The sequence below is a fragment of the Rattus rattus genome, chromosome 1 (genome assembly GCF_011064425.1).
Source record: "Rattus rattus isolate New Zealand chromosome 1, Rrattus_CSIRO_v1, whole genome shotgun sequence".
NCBI classification, from domain to species: domain Eukaryota; kingdom Metazoa; phylum Chordata; class Mammalia; order Rodentia; family Muridae; genus Rattus; species Rattus rattus.
This window is the reverse complement of record NC_046154.1, coordinates 34,922,705-34,945,877: the sequence shown is the minus strand read 5'-3', so window position 1 is coordinate 34,945,877 and position 23,173 is coordinate 34,922,705. Positions and strand designations below refer to the sequence as shown.

Here is a 23,173-nt window from a genome sequence, read left to right as displayed (position 1 = left end):
GTGAGGCTGGACCCCAGCTCTGCCCTTCACACATCCCCCTCCCCTGCAGTCTCCTCCACTGCTGCCCCTATGCCTCCTGCAGCAGCTGTAGCAGGAAGAGCCCAGAGGCCCTGCCCACCCAGCCTCAGTTTCCCTGTTGTAGTGCTGGTGGCTTACTGGACAGAGCACGAGCAAACTGCCTTCGTTTTCATGGCTTTTATACACAATAAAGGCACAGTAACCCCAACCCCACCCTGGAGACCCCAGGGTCTGCAGGAGGCAGGCAGAGGAAAGGCAGAAATTACCAGCCAGCCGAGGTCACGGAAGCTGACGTAGAGCTCGTGTCTGCGGCAAACCTCTCTGCCGCGGGAACCGTGGCCATCATCTGCAGGCACAAGAAAGCACAGCCTATTCAGGGGTCCTGCCTTACAGAGTGGCCATGGGTACTCCAGTGATGATGTGACAGACACATCTACCATGAAGGACAGTAGGAAACTTGGACCACTGGAATCACAAGTTCCACTTCTGGATCCCTGCTCTTGCCGGGATCCAGCTCCACCGTCCTTTTGTGGCTTCGTCACCACAGGCTGTGGCTGTGTTCAGCAAGATCCCTCCCCTTGCTGCCTGGCAGGCCTCCACTCAAGTGAACACGCCATCAGGACCCCAGAGCACACACAGTGTGTCTGCTTTCCTCTGCAGACTGTTGGCTGTACCCCACCCTCCCAGCCAGGCACACTAAGGGGCAAGGGGCTCCAACCAGATCTTTAGGAAGGCTATCACTTTTAAAGGGGTCTCTGACAAGGCTCAACCCCACCCTCACCAAAGATCCCTGGGAGCTTGTTGGGATGTGGAAGCTCGTTTGTTTTCTTTGGCTGCCTCCTCTTCAGCGGTCTCACTGCCCGAGGGGTCCGCACAGGACTCGAGCTGGCTCTGAAGAAAGTGACCATGAAAGGCTGTCTGGAGCGTGGTGCTGTTTGTCCAAGCAGACCAGCCAGGCCAGGATCCAGGCTGTGCCCTGGGAGACGGAGACAGAGACAGAGACAACAGAGAGGGAGGTGGGGGGATTTGACTTGTGGGTGGTGGCATGGCACCTATGAACCTGTGTCCTTATCCAGAGACCAATCTAAGCACTCTGGCCAGCAGGTCTGAGGTGGCAGGGACAGGGACCTCCATAGACCCAGGCATCTCTACTGGAGATAACCTGAGAGACTTGAGAAATATTTGACAGGAGTCAGAATTTCACCTACTAACTTCCTCAGCTGGTCCTTACGATAACCCCATATATCTTTTTTGGGGTGGGGGTTGAGAGGGCAGGGTAGGGGTCAGTTTCAAGACAGGGTTTCTCTGTGTATCCCTGGCTGTCCTGGAACACAGTTTGTAGACCAGGCTGGCCTTGAATTCAGAGATCCTCCTGCCTCTGCCTCCTGAGTGCTGGGATTAAAGGTGTTCGTCACCATCTAGTCCATATTTTATTGTTTATGGACCATGGATCACAGTCACTCAGAAATGACCACTGCTGGTGTGATGTTCAGGTCTGGGGCTCCCTTGGTCCAGTGATCTAATGAACACCCTGGTCCTATCAGCCTGCATTTTCTGGGGAGTAGGATGTGTGGTTCATGACATATCAGGTCATAGCAGCTTCTGCGAGGTCAAACCTTGGGCTTATTCTCCCAGCACAGCAAGTTTGTTCATTCTAGGGTCGGACATTCACTGCCTCTCTGATTCCTACAACCAAGGCTCCAGGCAGAACAGGGAGAGAAGTCAGAGAAGCCACAAAGTCGGGGGTTCAGTTCACATCCTGCTCATTCCAGTGCCAAGTGTGCTCACTGGGCCTGCCAATGGCTTCAAAGAAAGGAGGGGGCTTCAGGGAGACAGACCAGAGCCCTGTCCACAGGAAGAGTGGAGCCTAGACAGGGGGATTTCACCCAGATCCACTAAGGACAGCAGATGCCTCCACAGCACAGTAGGCCCAGGAGAGCAGCCTCCATCACTAGCTCTGGCTTTGCTGGTGGGCCCTGTTGGTGTCCCTTGTCCTTTGTAAATGCAGAAGCACTCTATTACGCTGGCATGGTGGCCCAGCCTACAAATCCAGCACTTCGCAGAGGAAGCAGGAGGAACACAATGTTATTCTACTCCACTTACTGAATTTGAGGTCAGCCTGGTCTACACAAAAGCCAAAAAGACCCCAAAGGTGTGGCCTGGTAAAACACGCCTTTGATTCCAGCGCTAAGGAGGCAGAAACAGGTGGATCTCTGAGAACTCAAGGACGGCATGGGATGCATAGACGAGTTAAGAAAACATCAACCAAACAAACAATTAAAACTTAAAAATACAAACCGGATCACCCAAAAGAACCCAGGCAAGCAGGGTAACAACCACAGAAGGATAAAACAAACAAAAACCCTTTGATCAGCCACAAACTCCCTGCCAGACTCCAGAACTCTCCTCTGCCATCCTGGGCTACTTCTGTCCTGCTAGTTACAAAAGTCCTTAGCATTACAAACCTTCCCCATTGTTAGAATCGGTCTCCAGAAGACCCACTCGCATGCAGCAGCTCGCTTTGGGGGTTTCACCTCCCATCTGCAGTCAGGTTCCCTTCTGCTGTCATAACAGGACTGGGAACCATTTCCCTCTGCGCCCCTGTGAGATTCCTCACACCAAAGCCCGACGACGCTCACGTTCTGTGTCACTAACACAGCGAGGTTGTTCAGCTGGCTTGTTACAAGCGCCAATGCACACATCCTTGCATACATCCTCATATGAAATCTCAGGCGCTGATGCAGCTCAGAGGAAGGGTTCTTGCTTAGTGAGCTCAAGGCCCCGGATTCCACTACCAGTGCTGGAAGAAGTGGAAAAGAACCCAAAGGGCTGAGGCCACAGCTCGGTGGGAGAGCGCCTGCTTGGTCAGTATGAAGCCCTAGGTATGACCCCAACACAAATCCAGGATGAAACAAAACACACACATATGTGCATGCGCACTCAAGTCTGTTTACACGGCTTGCACTCTACCAGGCTCTCCCTAATCCACTGAGGTCAAGGCCACTGTCAGCCTGCTGGGGACAGTCCACTCAAGGGTGAGCCCTTCAAGCAGCTGGGCTCCACACCAGGTGTTCGCCAGCCACGTGAAAGGAAAACTCATCAACTCAACCTTCGACCTATGACCTCACCTGCACCAACGAATGGGGGCTGCACAGCCCCCAGAAGAGATGCGGATGAGGCAGGCAGGAAGGATGGGGTGCAGAGTGAAGATGGCGGGAGCAGGTGCTGTGAGCAGGCAGCATCTCTGGCACAGAGGCAGAGCTGGGGAGGCCTCGGGGCCACACACTGGGAGGACAGAGCAGCTGTGAGCAGGAAGGGCCTTGAAAGTCAGCAAATGACACACAGCAGGCTTGGACCCAGGGCAGGCCCTGAGTCCCTGTTACTTACTGTGAAGACCTAGAGCCATGGCTGCTGGGGACAGAGGCCATCAGTGCTCCAGGCATCAGTGCGTCAGTGCACACAGAACTGCTCCAGAGCAGCCCCTGACTGAACTCCTCAGAGCCAGAGTGGGGAGTTGCTGTGTGGGCTGGGGACATTTGGAGGCTCTCAATGAAAGGTGAGCCGGACTGAGAGCCCATGGGTGCAGCTAAGCCAAGGTTCCCATTTTACAGGTTCACAAGTTAAGACCCACTGAAGACGAACTATTCAATGCCTGGAAGAGCAGCTGCAGACATGGCGACTCCTACCCTGCCCAGCACAAGGCAGAGGCGGGAGAGAGGGTGGGACTGAGGTTCAGAGGGACCAAGGCTTCTCTTCTCAGAGTTCTGTTTCTGAGAGACCTGGAGAAGCTGCTCCTTGCCCAGGCCAGAGTGCACCTGCCCTACCAGCTTTGCTCCTTGTGCCCCATCATTAGATCGGACCCCAACTAGTAGTGGGCACCAGGCTTCCCAGCTCTGGAGAGAAACACATGAGGGGACGGTGAATGCTTTCTCAGTGTGCGCGTGCACACACACACACACACACACACACACACACACACACACACACACACGCTTTTCTCACTTTAGTTGCGAGCTCACAGATGCAGAATGACAGATCCCAGAGTTGCGACACTGGGGTCAGGAAGTCAGGCCAGCCGGACTTCCGGAACAGAATGTCAGTGTGGCATAGGCAACGTGGATACTGCACTTCAGGCAGGAGCCCATCAATGCCATTGATCAGGTTTTGGACTCCACCTGTGCTAAGGCCCAGCTTCTTCCCACACACAGTGGGACTGTCAGTGCATAGTGGGTCTTCCAGGTGGAGAACCAGCACTGACCATCTTCCCAAAGTCTGACCCAACAGGAAACACACCTGCCTCCTTTCTCGGGACACACAAACAGCTCCCGGGAGGAAGCTGGGTGCAGGCAGGATTCAGGGGAACAAAATTAAGGACAGAACGAGCGCCTGAGAAGACAATCCTGAGGGAGGAAATGAGGTTCCGCCTCCTGATCGGGGTCCACAGTCCTGCATTTCGTGGCAGCAGTAAAGTGGCACCAGGTGCACTCTGGGTAGGATGTCTTCCAGCCCCATGGCTTTCTCCATGTTTTGTGACTCAGTTATGAGGGGCAGCACTGGTGTTGAGACCTCTCAGGGAACCCTCTGCAGCCTTGTATGCGAATGTCACCAAGTGGGAGAGGGGGCCCAGTGTTCTCAGTGGTTTGATCAGAAGGCTTTAGTTAGGGAGGGACAGGACACACGGGTGCAGGTTAGGGTTTTTAATTAAAATCACATGGCTCTTGATAGATACCATCCAGCAGCAGGACGCCAGAGTGAGGAGCCAGGGTGTCACAGTGGCCAGGTGCTGCTGAGGATGTCCAGTTGTCACTAACTCGCAGATCGTCCCTGGAGAGCTCCTCAAGCATCAGATTTAATCTGCTGCATGGGCTTGAGGTTGGGGCACACCTTAAACGAACAGCCAGTGGTGGCCTTGACCTCGTCCAACGACGAGCCCTCCCACAGCTCCACGAGCTTCAGTCCCTTACTCCGATCCACCTCAAACACCGCTTTCTCTGTGATGATGAGGTCGACGCAGGACTTGCCAGTCAGCGGCATGGTGCATTTCTCTAAGATTTTGGGCTCCTTTGTCTTGGTGCAGTGCTCCATGGTGACCACCACTTTGGTTTTCTTACTAGACACCAAGTCCATGGCCCCGCCCATGCCCTTCACCTTCTTGCCTGGCACCATCCAGTTGGCCAGGTCGCCGTATTTAGAAACTTGCATGGCACCTAGCATGGTCAGTTGGATGTGTCCGCCCGGATCATGGCAAAAGAGTCATCGCACATAAGAAACAGCCCCCGGGAATCACCGTCACTGTCTGCTTGCCCGCGTTGATGATGTCGGGATCTACTTCATTTTTCAAAGGGAACGGGCCCAAGCCCAGGATCCCGTTTTCACTGTGCAGGTAGACGGTCATCTTGGGGCTGATGTAGTTGCTGGCCAAGACAGGGATCCCGATGCCCAGATTGGCATACATGCCGTCCTTGAACTCGAGAGCCGCGCGCTTGATGATGCGCGTCCTTTTAGAGTCCTGGTCTTTGCTCCCGGGTGCGGGCGGGCTGTCACGTGTGGTCAGGCGCTCTATGCGCTTCTCGAACCTCGGCCCCTTGATCACGCGTTTCACGTAAATGTTGGGGATGTGGATGTCCTCCGGGGCGAAAGTACCCACGTCCACGATCTCCTCCACCTCCACCACCGAGATGTCCGCGGCCTTGCACATGGGCACGTTGAAGTTGCGGGCGCTGCCCCTGAAGATCACATTGCCCGAGCGGTCAGCCTTCCAGCCCTTGATCAGGGCGAAGTCAGCGCGGATAGCGCGCTCCAGCAGGTGGTGTTGGCCCTCGAACTCGCGCACTTCCCGCGGCTGACTTAGAGTAATCAGGTGGCCTTCGGGAGAGTACCGAATCGGGACGCCCCCTTCCTGCACCTGCGTGCCGTAGCCAGTGGGCGTGTAGAAGGCGGGCACACCCGTGCCACCCGCGCGGATGCGCTCTGCCAGGGTTCCCTGCGGCGTCATCTCCAGTTCCAGCTTCCCCGCTAGGTAGAGCTGCTCACACAGCTTGTTCTCCCCAGGTAGGAGCACACACGCGCCTGACCTGCCTGGAGGCCAGCAAAATGCCCAGGCCGAAGTCGTCCACGCCCACGTTGCTGCTGATGATCTTCAGGTCCCTCACGCCCTTGGTCTTCAGCGCACCGATCAGGTTCTCCGGGATGCCGCAGAGCCCGAAGCCCCCGAGCATGACGCTCGCCCCGTCCTTGATGCCCTCCACCGCCTTCACCGGGTCCGTGTAGAATTTGACTTTCCCGTGGCGGGTCGTAGGATAGTGGCGGATTAGGTGGTGGGGCAACGTGGGCCGTGGGCGGTGAGCAGAGACCGGGCGTGAGAACGCCCAGGCCAGAAGCCTCAGCGCCGCCATCGTCCGCGAGCCACGGGGCTCCCAGCTCAGGGACAGAGAGGGAAAGGCCAGGAGCACCTTGTGAGAACAACGCACATTACCTCTGCGCTGCGTCATAGAGCAGGGAGGAGGACACTGACAGGGATGGCCATAGTCTCACTCTGCTGAGGACACCCTTGGCCATCCCTGCTGCCTAGCCTGCGTCTCAAGAGCCTTGGAAAGACGCTCCAAACCCATGTAATGCCGCTGACAACTGGCAGTGAGTGCCGGGCTCCACTGTACTCAAGAGAGCTGCCCGGAAGCAGGGGTGGAGGTGGGGGTGGGGCAGAGCCCGGTTAGCATCCCCTCCTGGAGGGGCTGAAGTTAGTCGTCTTTGCAGTCCCATCTGTCACCCCCCTGCTGTTAAAGTCCTCTAAACTCTCCAAGCACCTTGTCACTTTTCCCTAACTCAGAGGGATCCCTGCCTTCCACCTCGTTGCCCTCTCCTTCCAAGTTATCAACTCCAGGACTCCAGAGTGACCAGGATCCTGCCCTGTTGTCCTTTTTCTCCTCCCCGCCTGACATAAAGGAAATGTCCCAGGAAACCCCTGGGAGTGAAGTATAAACCTCTGTATCCATGGAAACAGGCTTCTGTGCTGAGTTACAACTCTGCAGGGCTGTGAAACCTCAGGCTCTGAGCTCAGAAAACCTGGGATGCAGATCCCCCACCCTTCCTTCCTCGTACAGAACCTCTCTGAGTGGAGGTCTGCTGCCCAGAGAGAAGGACCCTTCCCCACCCCACCCCCGAGAGGACCCTGGCTCTCAGGAGGTCAGTTGCTATGTATGAGGGAACAGAAGGCATTCCTGGCTGGGGCCTCCCCATCTCCAGGCTCTCACCAGTCTGCTCAAGTCCTCAGGAAGGCTAACCATCCTCCTCCCCAGTGAGAGGGCTCTGTGTACTGGCCTGGTGGCCTCTGCTGGAACCACCCTCCCAAGACCCCAGGGCAGCTCCCTGCTAAGTCCTGGAGCCTCACCATCCTCGGTTTCCACATAGAGGTGGAGTCCCAGGTCCTTGTTATGGTTCAGCAGCCATGGTCACTGGCTGCTGTGATGTCAGCACCAGCCAGCCTCGTCCCCAGACCGGGAGCGTCTGAAGATCCAAAAAAGAACAAGTCAGACTCCCTGTGGACATGAAAGAACAATTAACCAAGGGCTGAGGCAGGCTGGCACAGCTGCCTGTATCTTGTGCCTGCCTGGGGGACCAATCTCAGAGCCTCTTCCCTGCTTGGCTCTGGCTGGCCTCCTTTGGTGCCACATTTCCCTGATAATCAACCCTTGATGTAGTACAGAGTCCAGGTGCTGATGGGGACACTGGCTCAGTGGCTCCGTGCTGTGACCTAGTGAGGGCCCCACAGCCACAGTGGTGGCAGGAGTTCCAGGCCAAGTCCCTTTCTCATGTCTGAGGCCCCTCTCCTAGGAGGCTTCCCTCTCCTCTCTTGGAAATGCACCCTCGGGACTGGACCCCTGCTGGAGACTGGACCACGAGGCTATGAGGTGGGGTGGGCACCTGGGCAGAGGGAGGTACCTGTTGGAGCGCTCCTGGACCACTTCAAACATGCTGATGTGGAGGGTTGTGTTGGGCGGGTGGGTGCTGGGCTCTTTGTATATCCGGAACTCAGCGGCTGTGACAGCCTCACCAGCGGGGATCTGGGTTAGGTCAAAGTGGAATTCCTTCCAGTGTGGCTCCTGGTAGCCCAGGGTACGGTTGCGCTCCACTGGAACACAAAGTGGGAGTGGGTCATCACCACGAGCCGGGATGGCTTGTGCTCAGAGGAGGACCCAAGCAGCCTGGGTGGGGCCAGTGCCTGCTCTACACACAGGCTTGTGGTCTGCCCTGCGTGCACACCAGGTCCCTGAAGGTGTGGTAGTGGGAAACTTAGGAAGTGCTCAGCACGGCCCTGGACCCACAGACAAGTCACAGTGCCTCCTCCTCTCAGAGCTCCCAGGCCATCGGCAAGATGGACATTGGTCCAAGGTGGAGAAACAGCTCCATTCCAGGGTAAAAGCCCTGTGGACAGGGACATCATTGGCTGAATTTCAGTGGGACAGAGGCCTCCCAGGGCTTGCCCTTGCCTGACAGCTGAGCTGGTCTGGTAGGGCTGTGCTTGAGTTTCCCTCAGTGTTCTGGGAGAGGCTGTGCAGGCCGCATCCCAAGGCCAGCAGCAGAAGGACCTTGGTGAAGGGAGAGGGACACAGTGCCAGCAACCAGAGGAAAAGGGACATCTGAACTGATGGACAAGGTGTCTTGGCAGTGGCTAGACATACTCTAGGCAAAGGGCTGTTGTCTGGAGACCCAGACTGTGGGGTGTAAGCAGTGGCTTTGGCTGGGATCCAGGGCTGGAAGCAAGGTTGTGCCAGTAGGAGCCAGGTAGTCTAAGGGAGCCCCTGCAGGACCTGCTCGAGGGAAGGGTAATACGAGTCTAGGGAGGCAGCTGTCAAGGAGCTTGGGCCGGAGGCCGGCCTTGCCTCCCTCTAGCGATGCCCAAGGTTTTGGAATAAAACCGGTGCCCAGCTGCACGGATGTGCCAGGGCAGGATATTTAGGGTTGCTTCTCTCCAGCCTCTTGTCCCTTTTGAATGCCAAAAATCTGTGTTTCCAGAAAGAAGGGGTGGGGAGCCGCCTAGCACCTTCCCCCAAAACCAACAGAGATTTTAATTATACATTTCAGTCTTAAAAAAAATTTTTTTTTTCTCTCTGTGGCTATGGGCTCAGTGACCGCAAGCCAGGTCTTAAAAAGCACCAGGCTAAGCAGATGTCCGGAGCACCTCCTCCCCCTGGAGTCCCGGCCCAGTGATGGATGGAATACAGAGGTGCTCGTCAGAGCTAAGGGGCAGCCACATCTGGGCAGAGCAGGTGGAAGGAGAGGGAGGAATGGACAGCTCATGCCCACCCGAAAGCCAGGAGCTGTAACTCCTGGTTACAGGCGTTTTGTCCCTCCCCTGTAGGCAGAGAGCATCGGGAGGTGGGGGGTGCTGAACCTCGGTTTAGTGTTTTTTCCTGCCGTGGATGCGTCCTTCCTACCTATGTACTTACACACCCAAAATGTTCGTGACAGTTTCAGGCTCCTCTGCTACACAGCTGTGCACCTGGCCCTGATGTCCGCTGCCTGTATTAGGGTATGGGCAGATATGGTCCCTCAGGCATATCTTCCTCCTCACCTCCTTCAGGACACTTGGGGCCTACAAGTGTATCTCGGGAGTTTTATTTGGGGACTGACTCTGAGCTCTGTGGCCACCCTCCCTTAATGACCTGTGTGACCCACATAGGATGTCTTGATGCTGAGATTCCAAGAGGCAGCCCCTCAATAATGTGCTGCCTGGGACAGAGCACTTTGGACTTTTATATGCATTTGGGCACGGGACCCGGGAATCCTAGCTCCCAACATGACTCCCGCCATCACAGCCGCCTGACACCATGTGCCGATGGAAACAACGGTATAAAAGTGAGGTGGAATTAGCCAAATGCAAGACAGATACCCAGGGAAAACGTATAAAATGCCTGCTGTGCTTCCCGGCCCCTGGGTGTAGAAAGGGCATGTCCTGGAGATAGGGTTTCTTGGGTTTTCCCAGTAAAATCCTGTTGCTGGCTGTGATGCTGGGAAAGTATGATCCCTGGAAGATTCAGATAGACTGGGGGGCACACTGCTGATTTCCTGGCCACTGTCCTGCATCCTGACCATCTCAGATATGGCCTGCCAGGAATTCTCTGGGTGACTCCAGGAGGACAGTTGATGTTTGGAGCAAGGTCTCCAAGCAGAATCTCTCTCTCTCTTTGCAATTAATAATGGATCGGCGGTGTGTGTGTGTGTGTGTGTGTGTGTGTGTGTGTGTGTGTGTGTGTGTGTGTGTGTGTCCCAGAATCTCATTTTGAGGCATGTGGGGGGAAAGTGCTTGATATTTTCTTCTCACAATTCTGACAGCTCCGTAAAGTAAAGTCCTTCAGTTTTGCTGGCAAAATGGCTGAGGTGAAAAGCATTTACTGCTCTTGCAGAGAACCCGGTTCAGTTCCTAGTACTCACTTGTCAGCTCACAACCACCATATATAACTTCAATTCCAGTGGATACGATACCCTCTTCTGACCAGAGAGCCTCCACACACACGACACATATGTATGCACTCAGGCACATGCATAAAATAAGTAATTTGTTTTTTAATCCCTTCAATTTCTGCATTCATTTTCCTAGTGATATCCACAAAAATTACCTACCTCACTTATTCAACCTATTTTCAGGTTTCATTCATTCATTCATTCATTCATTCATTCATTCATTCATTCATGTGTGCGTGTGGTTCCTTTTTGGGCTGGAGTGTCACGGGCATTGTCCCGAGTGTAGGGTGTTGTAACAATGTCCTACATTTGCAGGACCGCCTTCCCTCTCCAGTAGCAAAGACCAAAATTGACTCCAGATATTGTCCAAGGCCCCCAAAGAGGCAAAAACAGACCATGGTTGAAAACCACTTCCTTCCAATAAGGCCAGAACTCTCTTCAGCCTTGCTGGTTAAAACGAGTAATCCTTTTAGTGGGTGTCTAGTAACAGCAGAGACGAATTGGGAAATCTTTGACTTCCAAACTCAACTTCCAAGAAAGTGTCCCAGAGACGGTCACAGAAATACACAAAGAGCGGTGTCCGGGGGCTGCAGCACAACAGAGCAGAAACAACCCAGCCGGCATTAGGAGACGCGCTGTGCACTGAGTAACACTCAGTGGGACGCCGCCCAGCTGGAAGAATCCCTTAAGATTGCCATTAGTCGGGCTGGAGAGATGGCTCAGTGGTTAAGAGCCCTAACTGCTCTTCCAGAGGTCCTGAGTTCAAATCCCAGCAACCACATGGTGGCTCACAACCATCTGTAATGAGATCTGATGCCCTCTTCTGGTGTGTCTGAAGATAGCTACAGTGTACTTGTATATAATAAAAAAAATAAATAAATCTTTAAAAAAAAAGATTGCCATTAGTCTGTAGTCCGCCGTGACAGGAGAAAAAGCAAGGCAGTGTAGACAGGACACTGTTTATCTGATATAGATGGTGTGCACACATGCACTACACACACACTAAGGCACATACATGTGCGTGCACATGTGTGATGTGTGCGTCTGCCTGTGTGCACACATGTGGAAGTCACAGCAGGGTGGCCGATGTCTTATGATATCGCTCTCCCCCGTATGTGCCGGAGAAAAGGCCTCTCACTGAAAAGGAAGCTTCCCAATTCAGCCAGGTTGGGCTTAGGGATCTGTCTGTCCCCACCTCCCTGTAAGCTGGGGTTGCAGCATACACAGCTATGGTCAGCTTTTAGCATGGGTGGTAGGGATTCAAACTTAGGTCCTCCTGGTCAGAGGAAATGGTCTTAACCACCGAGTTAACGTCCTAGTATATTTTAAATTAGGGAGCCAAGCCACAAGTGAAAAAAAAAAAAAACAAAAAAACAAAAAACAGCAAAAACCAGAAACTGAGTGCTGAAAGCGAACAGAGACAGGATACAGGGGGAGGGAAAGGAAATCAGACCAATTGCAAGGCTCCATTATACATGTTATAGAGATTTCACAGATTATGAAAGAAAAACCAATTCAAATACAGGAATAAAGAGCAAACACGGGCTGGAGAGATGGCTCAGTGGTTAAGAGCACTGACTGCTCTTCCAGAGGTCCTGAGTTCAAACCCCAGCAACCACATGGTGGCTCACAACCATCTGTAATGAGATCGGATGCTTTCTTCTGGTGTGTCTGAAGACAGCTACAGTGTACTCACATACATGAAATAAGTAAATAAATGCTTTTAAAAAGAGCAAAAACCCAAAACATAGTATTTGCAAAACACAGCAAAGCCCAAAGGACAGTATTTGAACTAACTGTATTAAATTGGTGGCTGAGCTACAATGATGTTGTGTGTGTGTGTGTGTGTGTGTGTGTGTGTGTGTGTAATTTTAAACTAGAACAATTTGTCGTTCTTTTTAAGACGATTTTATTTATCTATATGAGTACACTGTTGCTCTCTTCACAGCATCAGATCATTGCACGTGGTTGCTAGGATTTGAACTCAGAACCTCTGGAAGAGCAGTCAGTGCTCTTAACCGCGGAGCCACCTCTCCAGCCCGACCATACATTCTTAGGGAAGGAGCTCAAGAACAAAATACAGGGGGCTGAAGAGACAGCTGAGTGGTTAGAGCACTGGTTGCTTTTACAGAGGACCCATGGTCAGTTCCCAGCTCCCACATGGTGGGTAACAGCTGCCTCTAACTCCAGTTCTAGAGAATCTAATGTCCTCTTCTGGCCTCTGTGGGCTCTGTGTACACGACAGACAGATATATATGCAGGCAAAACACTGATGCATAAAAAAGGAGATCAAATCTTTCTTTTTTAAAAGAGTACTCAGAAGCTAACACTGAAGGGTTTTCTCAGTGGCCAGAGGGACAGCGAGAGAAGCATTCAAGTTTGCGTTCCAGAAGCCACATTAAAAAACAAAAACAAGTTAGGCATATGTCCTCAGCACTGTGTGTGTGTGTGTGTGTGTGTGTGTGTGTGTGTGTGTGTGTGTGTGTGTGTGTAGGGCAGAGACAGGCAGACCTTCCAGGCTCACCTAGCTTTATCAGAGAGTTCCCAGCTGGGGAGAGGCTCTGCCTCAAAAAACAGGGTGGAGAGCTACCAAGGAATAATACCACCTAAGGTGGTTTCCTGATCTCTAAACACACGCACACACACATGCACGCATGCATGCACACGCACCCACACCACCACATCCCCCACACCACCACATCACACCACACAAACACATACCACACACACACACCACGCTCTCCCCCATACACCCTACAACACATACACTATACAACACAAACACACACACCACACTATACCATACAATACACACAATACACACACATACAGACACACCACACACACACACACCCAACACTATACCATACAACACACACACAATACACACACATACAGACACATACCACACACACCACGCTCTCCCCCATACACCCTACAACACACACACTATACTTTACAACACAAACATACACATTGCACTATACCATACAACACACACAATACACACACATACAGACACACCACACACACACACACACACACACACACACACACACTGCACATAGGCAGCATCAGACATTGCTTGCATTTCATAAGCATCTATGCTTGGCATGGCTGACATTTGGGCTGGGCATTCTTTGTGGTAAACATCCTTCTCTGTATCTCTAGGCTTTTGAGCAGTATCCCCGGCCTCCGATCAGATGCGCACATGGACCTCTTCCCTGGCTGCAACAACTGACAATGGCTAGACATTGCTAAGATCCTCAAGGAAGTGAAGTTGTTCCTGCAGAGAATCTCTGTCTACACAGGAGCCTAACAACCCGTGTGCCATTTTAAAACCGGGTGGTCCAAGATTGTAGAAAAAGAACTGGGCCAATGAGACAGGTCAGCTTTCTACACAAATCTAATGATCACAGTCTGATCTCAGAACCCACAGTGGAAGGAGAGAACAGTCTACCAAAAGTTGTCCTCTGACCTCCACATGGGCACTGTGGCAAGTGTTTACCTGTACACACGTGAGTGCAGTACCCATGGGTGCCACAAGAGGGCGTACGATCCTCTGGAGCTGGGCGGCTGTGGCCACTGAACCTGAGTCCTGGGAGTAGAACTCAGGTCCTTTACGGGAGAAGCACGAGCTTTTAACTGCTGAGCTACCTCGCCAGCCCCAGGAACGAAGAAAAAATTTAACTGAAAACAACAGCAACAAGAAACCGACTTCAGAGAGGCGAAGGAAGAAACAAGCTGCCCTAACGGAGAAACCCTGAAAAACACAGGGTCTGTGTGGTGTGTGTGGACCCTAAAGAAGTTGGCATGGCTGGAATCCGGTGGTACACAAGCTGACCACAGAGCAGCCGGAAAAGCCAGGCTGTTCGCAGGACACTCTGTTCCTTACCTCAAATAACTCAGCACACTGATCCCAGACACCCTGTGCCCTAGAGAGAGTTCTATTTAGTTCAGTTGTTGCTGACTCTGGGACAGCCTGTGGCACTCAGAGGCGCCCCTGCTGCCATGTGGGGAGTGATGTCTAGTTTCCAGCAATGGAGTCTGGGGAGAGGCTCGGTGCGAAATCTCTTCTACTGTAGACATGAAGACCGGAGTGCAGATCCCCACAATCCACAGGACAGCCAGGCAGGCTCGATGGCTTCTTGCAATCCCATGAGGCAGAGAAAGGAAGCTCGGAGAAAGGTGGCTAGTTAGACAAGCTGGGATTAGCAAGCTCTGGGTCCAGGAGAGACCCTGTTAATACACGTAACATACACACACACACACACACACACACACACACACACACACACACACACACGGAGAAAATGGAGCTTCCAGCAAGGACTCTGGACAGGCAGCTCCACAAAGCTGAGACAGGGGGGCAAGGGCAGACATTCTGCCCTCAGCAAAGCTGTAAACCGGAAGCCAAGTTTACCGTCTAAACTGCCTGAGGGTTTGAGAAAACAATCCTAGAACCCTCGGCCTCCTCCTCCAGTCCCTGATAAAACCAGCTCCAGATGCCATGAGTTTGGAAAAGGCCTACTGTGGGCAGGAGGTGGCTTCCCTGGCCACACCAGTGTCCACATCCTGCCAGTCTACATCTGGGGCGCTGTGGCCATCCAGCCAGACTAGACCTCCACATGCCAAACCCTGTGTTGGTCAGCAAGACACTCACAAAATGTTGGCCTTTTTTTCCCCCCTCCTAGACAAAGTTAGATTCACCCAGACAAACTAAATCTGTCCTGCTTCTGACCAGAAGAAGTACTTCAAAAGTCATCCTCCCCTTCTCAGAGTGGCTGGCAGAAGAGTGAGGTCTTCCTTCAAACTGTCACAGCCCCTCAGGGCCCATGTCTCAGGCCCTGCCTCAGTCAAGACAGGATAACTTCCTGTGCCTTTTGCCTGAGACCCTCCTCTCATGCCTGCCTCCTCTCAGGGTTATATTTTCCTAGGTTCTCTCCTGCCTGACATATTTTCTTTTCCCTCAGTCCCACTGAAGATCCTCCTCTCTACATACCAGGCTGTGGGTCTGTCCCCTCCCTTTGTATCAGTGGGTTCTGTCCCTGACTTAGCTGCCTTTCTAGATGGTAGCTCTTTAGAGCAGTAGCTGAACGTGTCTGGTGGACGGGCCACCTGCAGCAGCCTGTGTTTCGTGGACAGAGGGTGAGAGCTTCTGCTCTTCCTGGGACACTGGCTCCCAGGGCTGGGGTGCTACTGTTGGTCCGTGCGACCATATCACGGTGAGTCCCCACTGGATACTGTGATGTCTGCGCTTGCTGTGAGATTTGCTTCCTTTCCTCATGGGGTCCTTGAGGGTGGGGATGGGTTCCCCAGGCCCTGAGGAAAAGGGGCGGGGTCTAACTGCTCTGTGCTGCTGGTACCAAAGACTGAGGGGCCCACCCTGGACTCCTGTAGGATCTCAGAGGAGGGTAGGGCCCTGGGGTTGGTGACCCGTGCATCCTGCACCTGAAGGAATTTCTCCCAGCAGGAGCCTCAGCGCTGTGGTGAGGCCCAGCCTCACTCCTGAGGTATTTTCAGCTGAGTCTCCCTCTGCACTGGCTTTCTTCACAGGCCGTTTCCATAAACGGCTCTGCACACATAATTACCGGTCCAGTCCTCAGCTGGCTCCAGACCCCAAATTAAAAGGGAACACCCGCACAGGCGACCACATCAAGCCTGCCGAGGTAAAAAATAATTCCCAGGAGATGTGAGCAAGGACCAATTCCTCCAGAAGAAACTCAAGGACATGGTCCGTGATGACACATCCCGCTTACCTGCCTACCCAGTGACTCACTCTTACAGAGACCCTCATCAGTGGACAGGGAGTAGGCAAAGCTTGAGTCAAAACTGGAAAGGATTTCAGGATTGGGGTTCTGAGACAGGGAAACTGAGGCCCACAAGGGGTTCTCTGTAGAGGTCCCATATGAGCTCAGGGGAATGTGATCCCAACTTTCAGACTCAGCCCCGGAAACGAGTGGACCTGGCGTTGAACAGTGGCATGTTGGCGTGGAGGTGACGCTCAACATGTTCTGTCCTCAAGGAAGCCACCGTCCTGCTGGGTCTGATGGACCTGGGGGTCTCAGGAGGTTCTCAGAGATGTGCTCACTGCTGGCACCACAGGGATGGGGACAGCCCGAGTCCATCCTACCTGATGCAGCTCTCGTGCTCCCTGACCCCTTCCCCTCTGCCAGTCTGTCCTGAGCACCTACAGCCGTTGTGGCACACGGTGGGGTGAGGGGCATGGAGAGTCCACTTGGGACATTTCTAGGTTGCTTCCCAAAGACAAGGAGAAAGAGGTGCTATCCGTGGCCCTACATGAGACAGAGAAAGCAAGCACCCTAGAAGATGCACCGTGCAGGCTGAGACTCATCATGAAGGAGCTCGCCTGTCAGGGACGGAAGAGCTGGGCTAGGTCAGGTGTCTGGAAATCTTGCCCATCTCTTTTCAAACAGGGGTGGGGTTTCTCTCAAAATGGATGTGGGCATGAGTGAAGCTCAGGGCTAGGCACACTTGCTTAGGAAGGGAAAGACCCCAAGTCTGATGTCCAGGGCATGCTTACGTGTACATGCACATGTACACACAGACACATGCACACATGCACATGCATGTATACACATACACACATGCACACATACACGTGCATACACACATACACACAAATGCATGCACACACATACACACACACAAATGCATGCACACACATACACACAAATGCATGCACACACACACACACACACACACACACACACACACACACACACACACACACACACACACACACACACATACACCAGCAGTGGATGAGAAGGAGGATTTGCTCTTTTGGTCCTGGGGATTGGACTCAGGGCCTAGCACACATTAAGCAAGGGCTCCACCCTGAGCTCATCCCCTATCTCTTTTAAAAAGAGATTGATATTTATTACCTTTAATTGTACGTATGCAAGTCTGTCTACCTGTCTGTCTGTCTGTGGGTATGTGCACTTGAGTGTAAGCACTCGCAGAAGCCAGAGGTATCAGATCCCCCTAGAGTAATGGGGTTTGACATTTGACATTGGTGCTGAGAACTGAATAGAGTCTTGGAGAACAGCAAGTTTTCTGTACACTAAGCCATCTCTCCAGTCATGGTTTTCTTTCTTCTTTTCTTGGTCTTTCTTTTTTCTTTCTCTTTTCTTCCTTCCTTCCTTCCTTTCTATCCTTTTTTTTCTTTCTTTTCTTTCTTTCTTTCTTTTCTTTCTTTCTTTCTTTCTTTCTTTTTCTTTCTTTCGAGACAGGATTCAACAAGTTCCCCAGCCTGGCTTTGAACTTAAGATGTTCCCTCAGCCTTCTGAATCCCTGGGACTACAGACGAAGAGAAGCTTCATTCAAAACACTCCCAGGCTGAAAAGAACCAAGTCTCCATTAATAAGAATAAATGAACAAGGACACTTGTGGGCCATTCATGCACCTCAGAAGTTAAGAAACAAGAATGTGGGACTCTCAGAGAACCGCCCTGGGTGGGAGTTTAACAGGCAGCACATTGGGGTGGCCGCACGCTGCATGACTCCATCTCTATGAAGCTTAGAAACAGGCTGGAGGAGCTGTTGGTGAGAGGCATCACAAAGTTGCCCGGCGGACTGACTGGTAGAAGCTTGATTCCCAGGGGAATTCGTTATCTCATTGTGGATGGTCTGAATTTTATGTAATGAGCATGTGAAACGTATCTGGATTGCAGCTGTACAGAGGGCATGAGCATTGGATGCAGATGAAGTGCTGTGTGGCCTTGGGACTACCGCAACCCTCTCTGAGCCTCAACTCTCCTGCCTGTACTTGTGAACGCAAATTCAGGAACAGATGTGGCTGTCTGGGCATGGGGCCAGCTCAGCTGTCATCTCACTCAGCCCTGGCAGCCCCTTAAGATGAGCACCTCCATCTCACAGAGGGGAAACTGAGGCTTGGGGGCAGGGGTAGGGTGGGAGCTAGGAAAGGCCAGATCATAAGTAGAGTAGGTACAGCAACATCAGGACGGGAATTCTTTCTGTGTGAGTCCCAGGTCAGAAGTCCCTTGACCTAGCCCTTCTCAGGTCATCTCTCTCTCTCTCTCTCTCTCTCTCTCTCTCTCTCTCTCTCTCTCTCTCTCTCTGTGTGTGTGTGTGTGTGTATGTATCATCCCTGACAACCATCTCCATGGCAGTGTGTGCATTCTCTGTCTCTCCCACTAGAAGGTCACCTCTGAAAGGACACAGGCAGTGTGACTGTCCCCACAACTGGAACCCAGGGCACATAGTAGGCACTGCATGACTATTTGTGGGAGGAATGAATGGATGGATGAATGAATGAATGAGTGAGTGAAGAAATGAAGGAATCCCCTGGGTAAGAGCCAAAGGAAGTGACCCTGAGGTCTCTGATGAGAAAGTATCTCCGGCCACAGAGCTGGCAGGGGCAGCGGGAGACCTCAGCCGGGTCTCCAATGCTCACACAGTCTTACTCTTTAATATCCGGCCACCACAGTTCATTGCTGCCCTGCCCTTGGCCACTGGAGGCCTTGGGAATAAAAGCTCCTGGGCTGGGAAAGGGGTCAATGCATGTGCTGGTGGCTCCACTGTGGTCCTGCTTGTTACTGCTGTTTGTGCCTCAGTTTCCGCATCCAGAACAGAGCCACCTGACATGAGCAGAGCTGGTCCTTCCTGCCTCCTTCCACCCTTGGGAAGGACAGAAGGGCCTGAGGCCACCCTGCCAGGGCCCGGGCAGGGAGCAAGCGGGTTCCTCTGAAACAGACCCAATGATCAGGGCTGGAGGCATCTGTCTTCCTGATACTGTCCCTGCAGATGCCTGGAAGGAACAGACCACAGAAAGGAGGACGTGTGGGTAGAGACAAGCAGGGATGAGGGCAGATCTGGGAGGGACGAGAGTCAGGGTCTGGTGCTGAGAGTACCCGCTTAGCTCAGGGCTCTCCACTCTCTGGGCACAGGGATGGACACCAGGGCCAGGAATCTGCTGTCACCTCTGCTCCTCACAGTCACAGCCTTGGGGCCACTGATGCCGCTGCTGCTGTCAGTGGCCTGCTGGTTCCAGGGCTCTGCCCTTCAGGATCGGCCTGGCTAGGTGTCTGACACACAGGGCCTGGTAATCACCAGGAAAACAATCATTCTGAGATGGATGTGGTGGTGCACACCTTCAATCCCTACTCAGGACTTCGAGGACTCTGAGTTCAAGGCCAGCCTGGTCTACAGAGTGAGTTCCAGGACAGCCAGGGCTACAGAGAGACTTTGTCTTAAAGAAAATTAAAGTCCATCTCTAGGTTTCAGTGTACACAAGACAGACATATAGGGCTAGTTTATTTTCCTCTTCTCCCAGCCTCTTTCTTTCAACAGGATTTGCTGTTACCCTGATCCCCTGGCTGACTTTCCATATATGATGTGGCCCAGGCTGGCCTTGAAGTTGTGACAATCCTCCTGCCTCAGTCTCCTGAGTGTTAGGAGTATAGTCATAATATAACACATGTAGCCGCATAGAAATTTCACTGCTTTATGTGCACGGCTGGGCTGTAGCTGGAAGGGCTGGGGGTCAGCAGTGGCCTGGTTCTGGGTCACACTGGGGGTAGGCAGTGGCCATGTCCTAGTTCACACTGAAAAAGGAGTGGGGCCGCTTTTCTGCTCCTGTTCCTCAGTCAGTCAGTCGCATAACCTTGAGGACAGGTCACTAGGAGTCCCATTTATGCTCGCCATGTAGTTCTGGCTGGCTTGGAATTCATAGAGCTCTTCCTGCCTCTGCCTCCTCAGTGCTATAATTTAAGGTGTATGTGTGTGTGTGTGTGTGTGTGTGTGTGTGTGTGTGTGTGTGTGTGTGAGAGAGAGAGAGAGAGAGAGAGAGAGAGAGAGAGAGAGAGAGAGAGAGAGAGAGAGACCATGCCAGGCCTAGGAGTTCCATTTAAAAAGAAAACAGACTTAGGCTCAGAGACAACAAGGGACTTCCCTAAGGTTGCACAGCAGCAGCGGGCCTTGGTCTAGTCAGAGCAACAGTTCCCACCAGAGCTGTGCATGTTTTGACCAGAGGAGGGGCGTGGGGTACAGAACATGGGCTGGGTGGTGATTCATTCTGATCAACAGCTCCTCTGGGGACATTCTTGGGCAAGCCTATCCTTCGTTCTTAGTCCTAAGCCCTGGGTCAGCCTGTCCTAAGGATGGAGAGGGAGTTACAGCCCCACATGTGGTCTGTCCTAAGTCCCCACCCTGCCCTCCAAGCAGGAAAACAGTATCTAGATCCCTCCTGTCCCAGCTCTTTCAGTCAGAGACACCAGCCTTCCCGATGTGCTGTGCTCCACCCTACCTTGGCCAGCACCAGCTATGGATGCAGAACAGAGGCTTGGGTGCTCTCTACCTGCCTTCAGGTAGGGAAATTAGTGACTGAGGACCCCACGCACTATACTGTCCAGTCTCCTACGTTCCTTTGCCCACATCCTATTGAAAGCTCTCCCCATCTTGGAGGGAGTATCACCAACTGGAGCACTGGAGGTACAGTTAGGCAATCCGAGTGTCTTCTGGGCTATTTCAGAGCAGTCCCTGCCTCTCTGTACCTCCCCACTGTCCCCTGGGGAATGTCAGTGAAGACTTGATGGTCACCTGTGGCTAGGACTAGATACTCTTTGCAGGGCTGGTGGCCGTGCCAGGGTCCTTTCCCTGGTCCCAGTTCAAGCTGGGTATTCAAACCTGCCCAGGTCAGTAGCCACAAACATCAGCAAAGAGGTGGGAATCTGACCCACAGTGAGGAAAACCTCCGGGAAAGCACCTCCCAGACTTTTAGAAGTTAGGGCTGGAGAGATGGCTCAGCAGTCAGGAGCACTCGCTGCTCGTGACTTCCTATAATCTTTGACTCCAGTCCCAGAGGATCTGACACCCTCGTCTGCCCCCATGAGGCACTGCGTGCACTTGGTACACATACATACAGGCAGGAAAATCTCATATACATAAAAGAAAACATCTCTAAAAGTTTAAAAGTGGGGGGATGTAGCTGGAGAGATGGTGCAGGAGTCATTTGTTCCCCTACTTGAAGGCAGGTAGAGAAGGCACCCAAACCTTTGTTCCCCATCCATAGCCGGTGGTGGCTAAGGTAGGGTAGAGCACAGCACAGGGGAAAGGTGCTCTCAGGACTGAAAGCGCTGGGGCAGGAGGAATCTAGATACTGTTTTCTGCTTAGAGGGCGGTGTGGGGACTTAGGACAGATCACATGTGGGGTTGTAACTGCCTCTCTATCCTTAGGATCTTCTAGAGAACCTGGGTTTGATTTTCTAGCACCCACATGGCTACTCACAACTGTCTGTGACTCCAGTTTTAGGGCATCCAATGCTCTCTGCTAGCCTCTGCCAGCACTGGGCATGAATGTGGCACACAGACATAACATACAGGTAAAACACTCATACATGTAAGTAAAAAAAAAAATACAAGACTAGAAGTACAAAGTGGTCCTGATGTCTAGAGACACCTGGAGAAAGGAGCCACTCCTTGGAAGAATGGACTCACACTGCCCCTTGGGTCATTCACTGACCTGAACACTCCATGCCAGGCCAAGGTCCAGCCACTGGGGACCAGGCCCACAAGACTACAGTCATGTCTGAGTCTGTCCACTCCACCTCCTGACACTGCACCCCATCCACCCACTTCCTACTGCACAGAAAGAGCCTGCTGTCCGGTCATGAAGGTCAGCTCTGGTCACTTTGATATGACCACAGGTTTCCACACTGAACTTTGTCCCTCTCTTCAGGGCTGCATTTATCACTGCGACAGCATCACGGCCTCTGTTTACTCATCAGTCTCCCCAGGACTGTCCTCCGGTGCTACCTAGGGGACCAGGACATCATCAGATCCCAACTCCTGGGTGCCTTGGTGGGCGAAGACCCTGTGCACCGGTGCTAACTCTCAGACATTTCAATCTTGACACCCTGCTGTCCCCTCTTTCCGCCCCTTTCCGTGTTTTACTGAACCATGGCTCCCTGTCCTAGGGGCCTTGTATTACCTGAGGGCATCATCCCCAGACAGGCGGCCACCTCTTCCTCGCCCCCCCCCCACCGGGATTCCTGACGCCTTTCCGGCACTCACCCATGTTGACGAAGCTCATGACCAGGTCGGCACGGCCCAAGTGAGCCTGCGGTGGCCCGCCGTCGTCGTCATCGGTCATGGCGTGATACAGGTCCAACATGAAGAGGGGCGCGGATGCTGGCTGCCGAGCAGCGGCGGGTGGCGCACGGGGTCGGGGTCTCCCGGGCAGCCCGAGCACCGCCAGGATTTCGCGCTGCATGTCGCGGCGCTCGCGCGCTCCCAGGCGACGCTGGGGACAGGTGTGCGGGGGACGCGGACCGTGGCCTCCTCCCAGCGCGCACAGAGCCAGGCCCAATAGCCAGAGTGGCCCGGGACGTACGGCCATCTCGGACTTTCAGCAGATGCGCATCCACCGGTAGCTGGCCTGGCTCGGGTGCGACACCCCGATGGGGAGGACCAGACGGCGCAGTGGATCCCTTGAGTTCGCACCTGTCGCGGGCAGCTCTACAGCGACTGAGCACCGCGCACTCGGCAGGCGATCACTGCGCCCGTAGGTCAGAGCAACGTGGGCTCTCACGGCGCTGACCCGCGAGTGTCTGGAGTAGGACCTGGGTAGCAGCTCAGACCGGCGAACACTTTCTTGACCCCACCCCTGCCAGGATCAGCCAATGGGGAATCGGGGGGCGGGTCCGAGTGCG

General features: G+C 53.2%; 2 protein-coding genes across 2 annotated transcripts in view; both read right to left on the bottom strand.

Moving 5' to 3' along the window:
- Positions 1-22,986, bottom strand: part of LOC116897012 (bone morphogenetic protein 8A-like) — a 27,498-nt gene extending 4,512 nt beyond the window's left edge. Inside the window, 8 exon segments of the mRNA XM_032898619.1 lie at positions 285-364; positions 800-994; positions 7,406-7,465; positions 7,468-7,488; positions 7,491-7,536; positions 7,538-7,553; positions 7,957-8,146; positions 22,536-22,986. Coding sequence (XP_032754510.1) covers positions 285-364; positions 800-994; positions 7,406-7,465; positions 7,468-7,488; positions 7,491-7,536; positions 7,538-7,553; positions 7,957-8,146; positions 22,536-22,860 — 933 coding nt within the window. The 5' untranslated portion in view covers positions 22,861-22,986.
- On the bottom strand, positions 4,811-6,691 carry LOC116897002 (succinyl-CoA:3-ketoacid coenzyme A transferase 2A, mitochondrial-like). The gene is given in 4 exon segments (XM_032898610.1): positions 4,811-5,255; positions 5,258-5,290; positions 5,293-6,074; positions 6,076-6,691. Coding segments are annotated over 4 exon segments (1,650 nt in total). The 5' UTR covers positions 6,510-6,691; the 3' UTR covers positions 4,811-4,854.
- Positions 22,987-23,173: the final 187 nt, after the last annotated feature.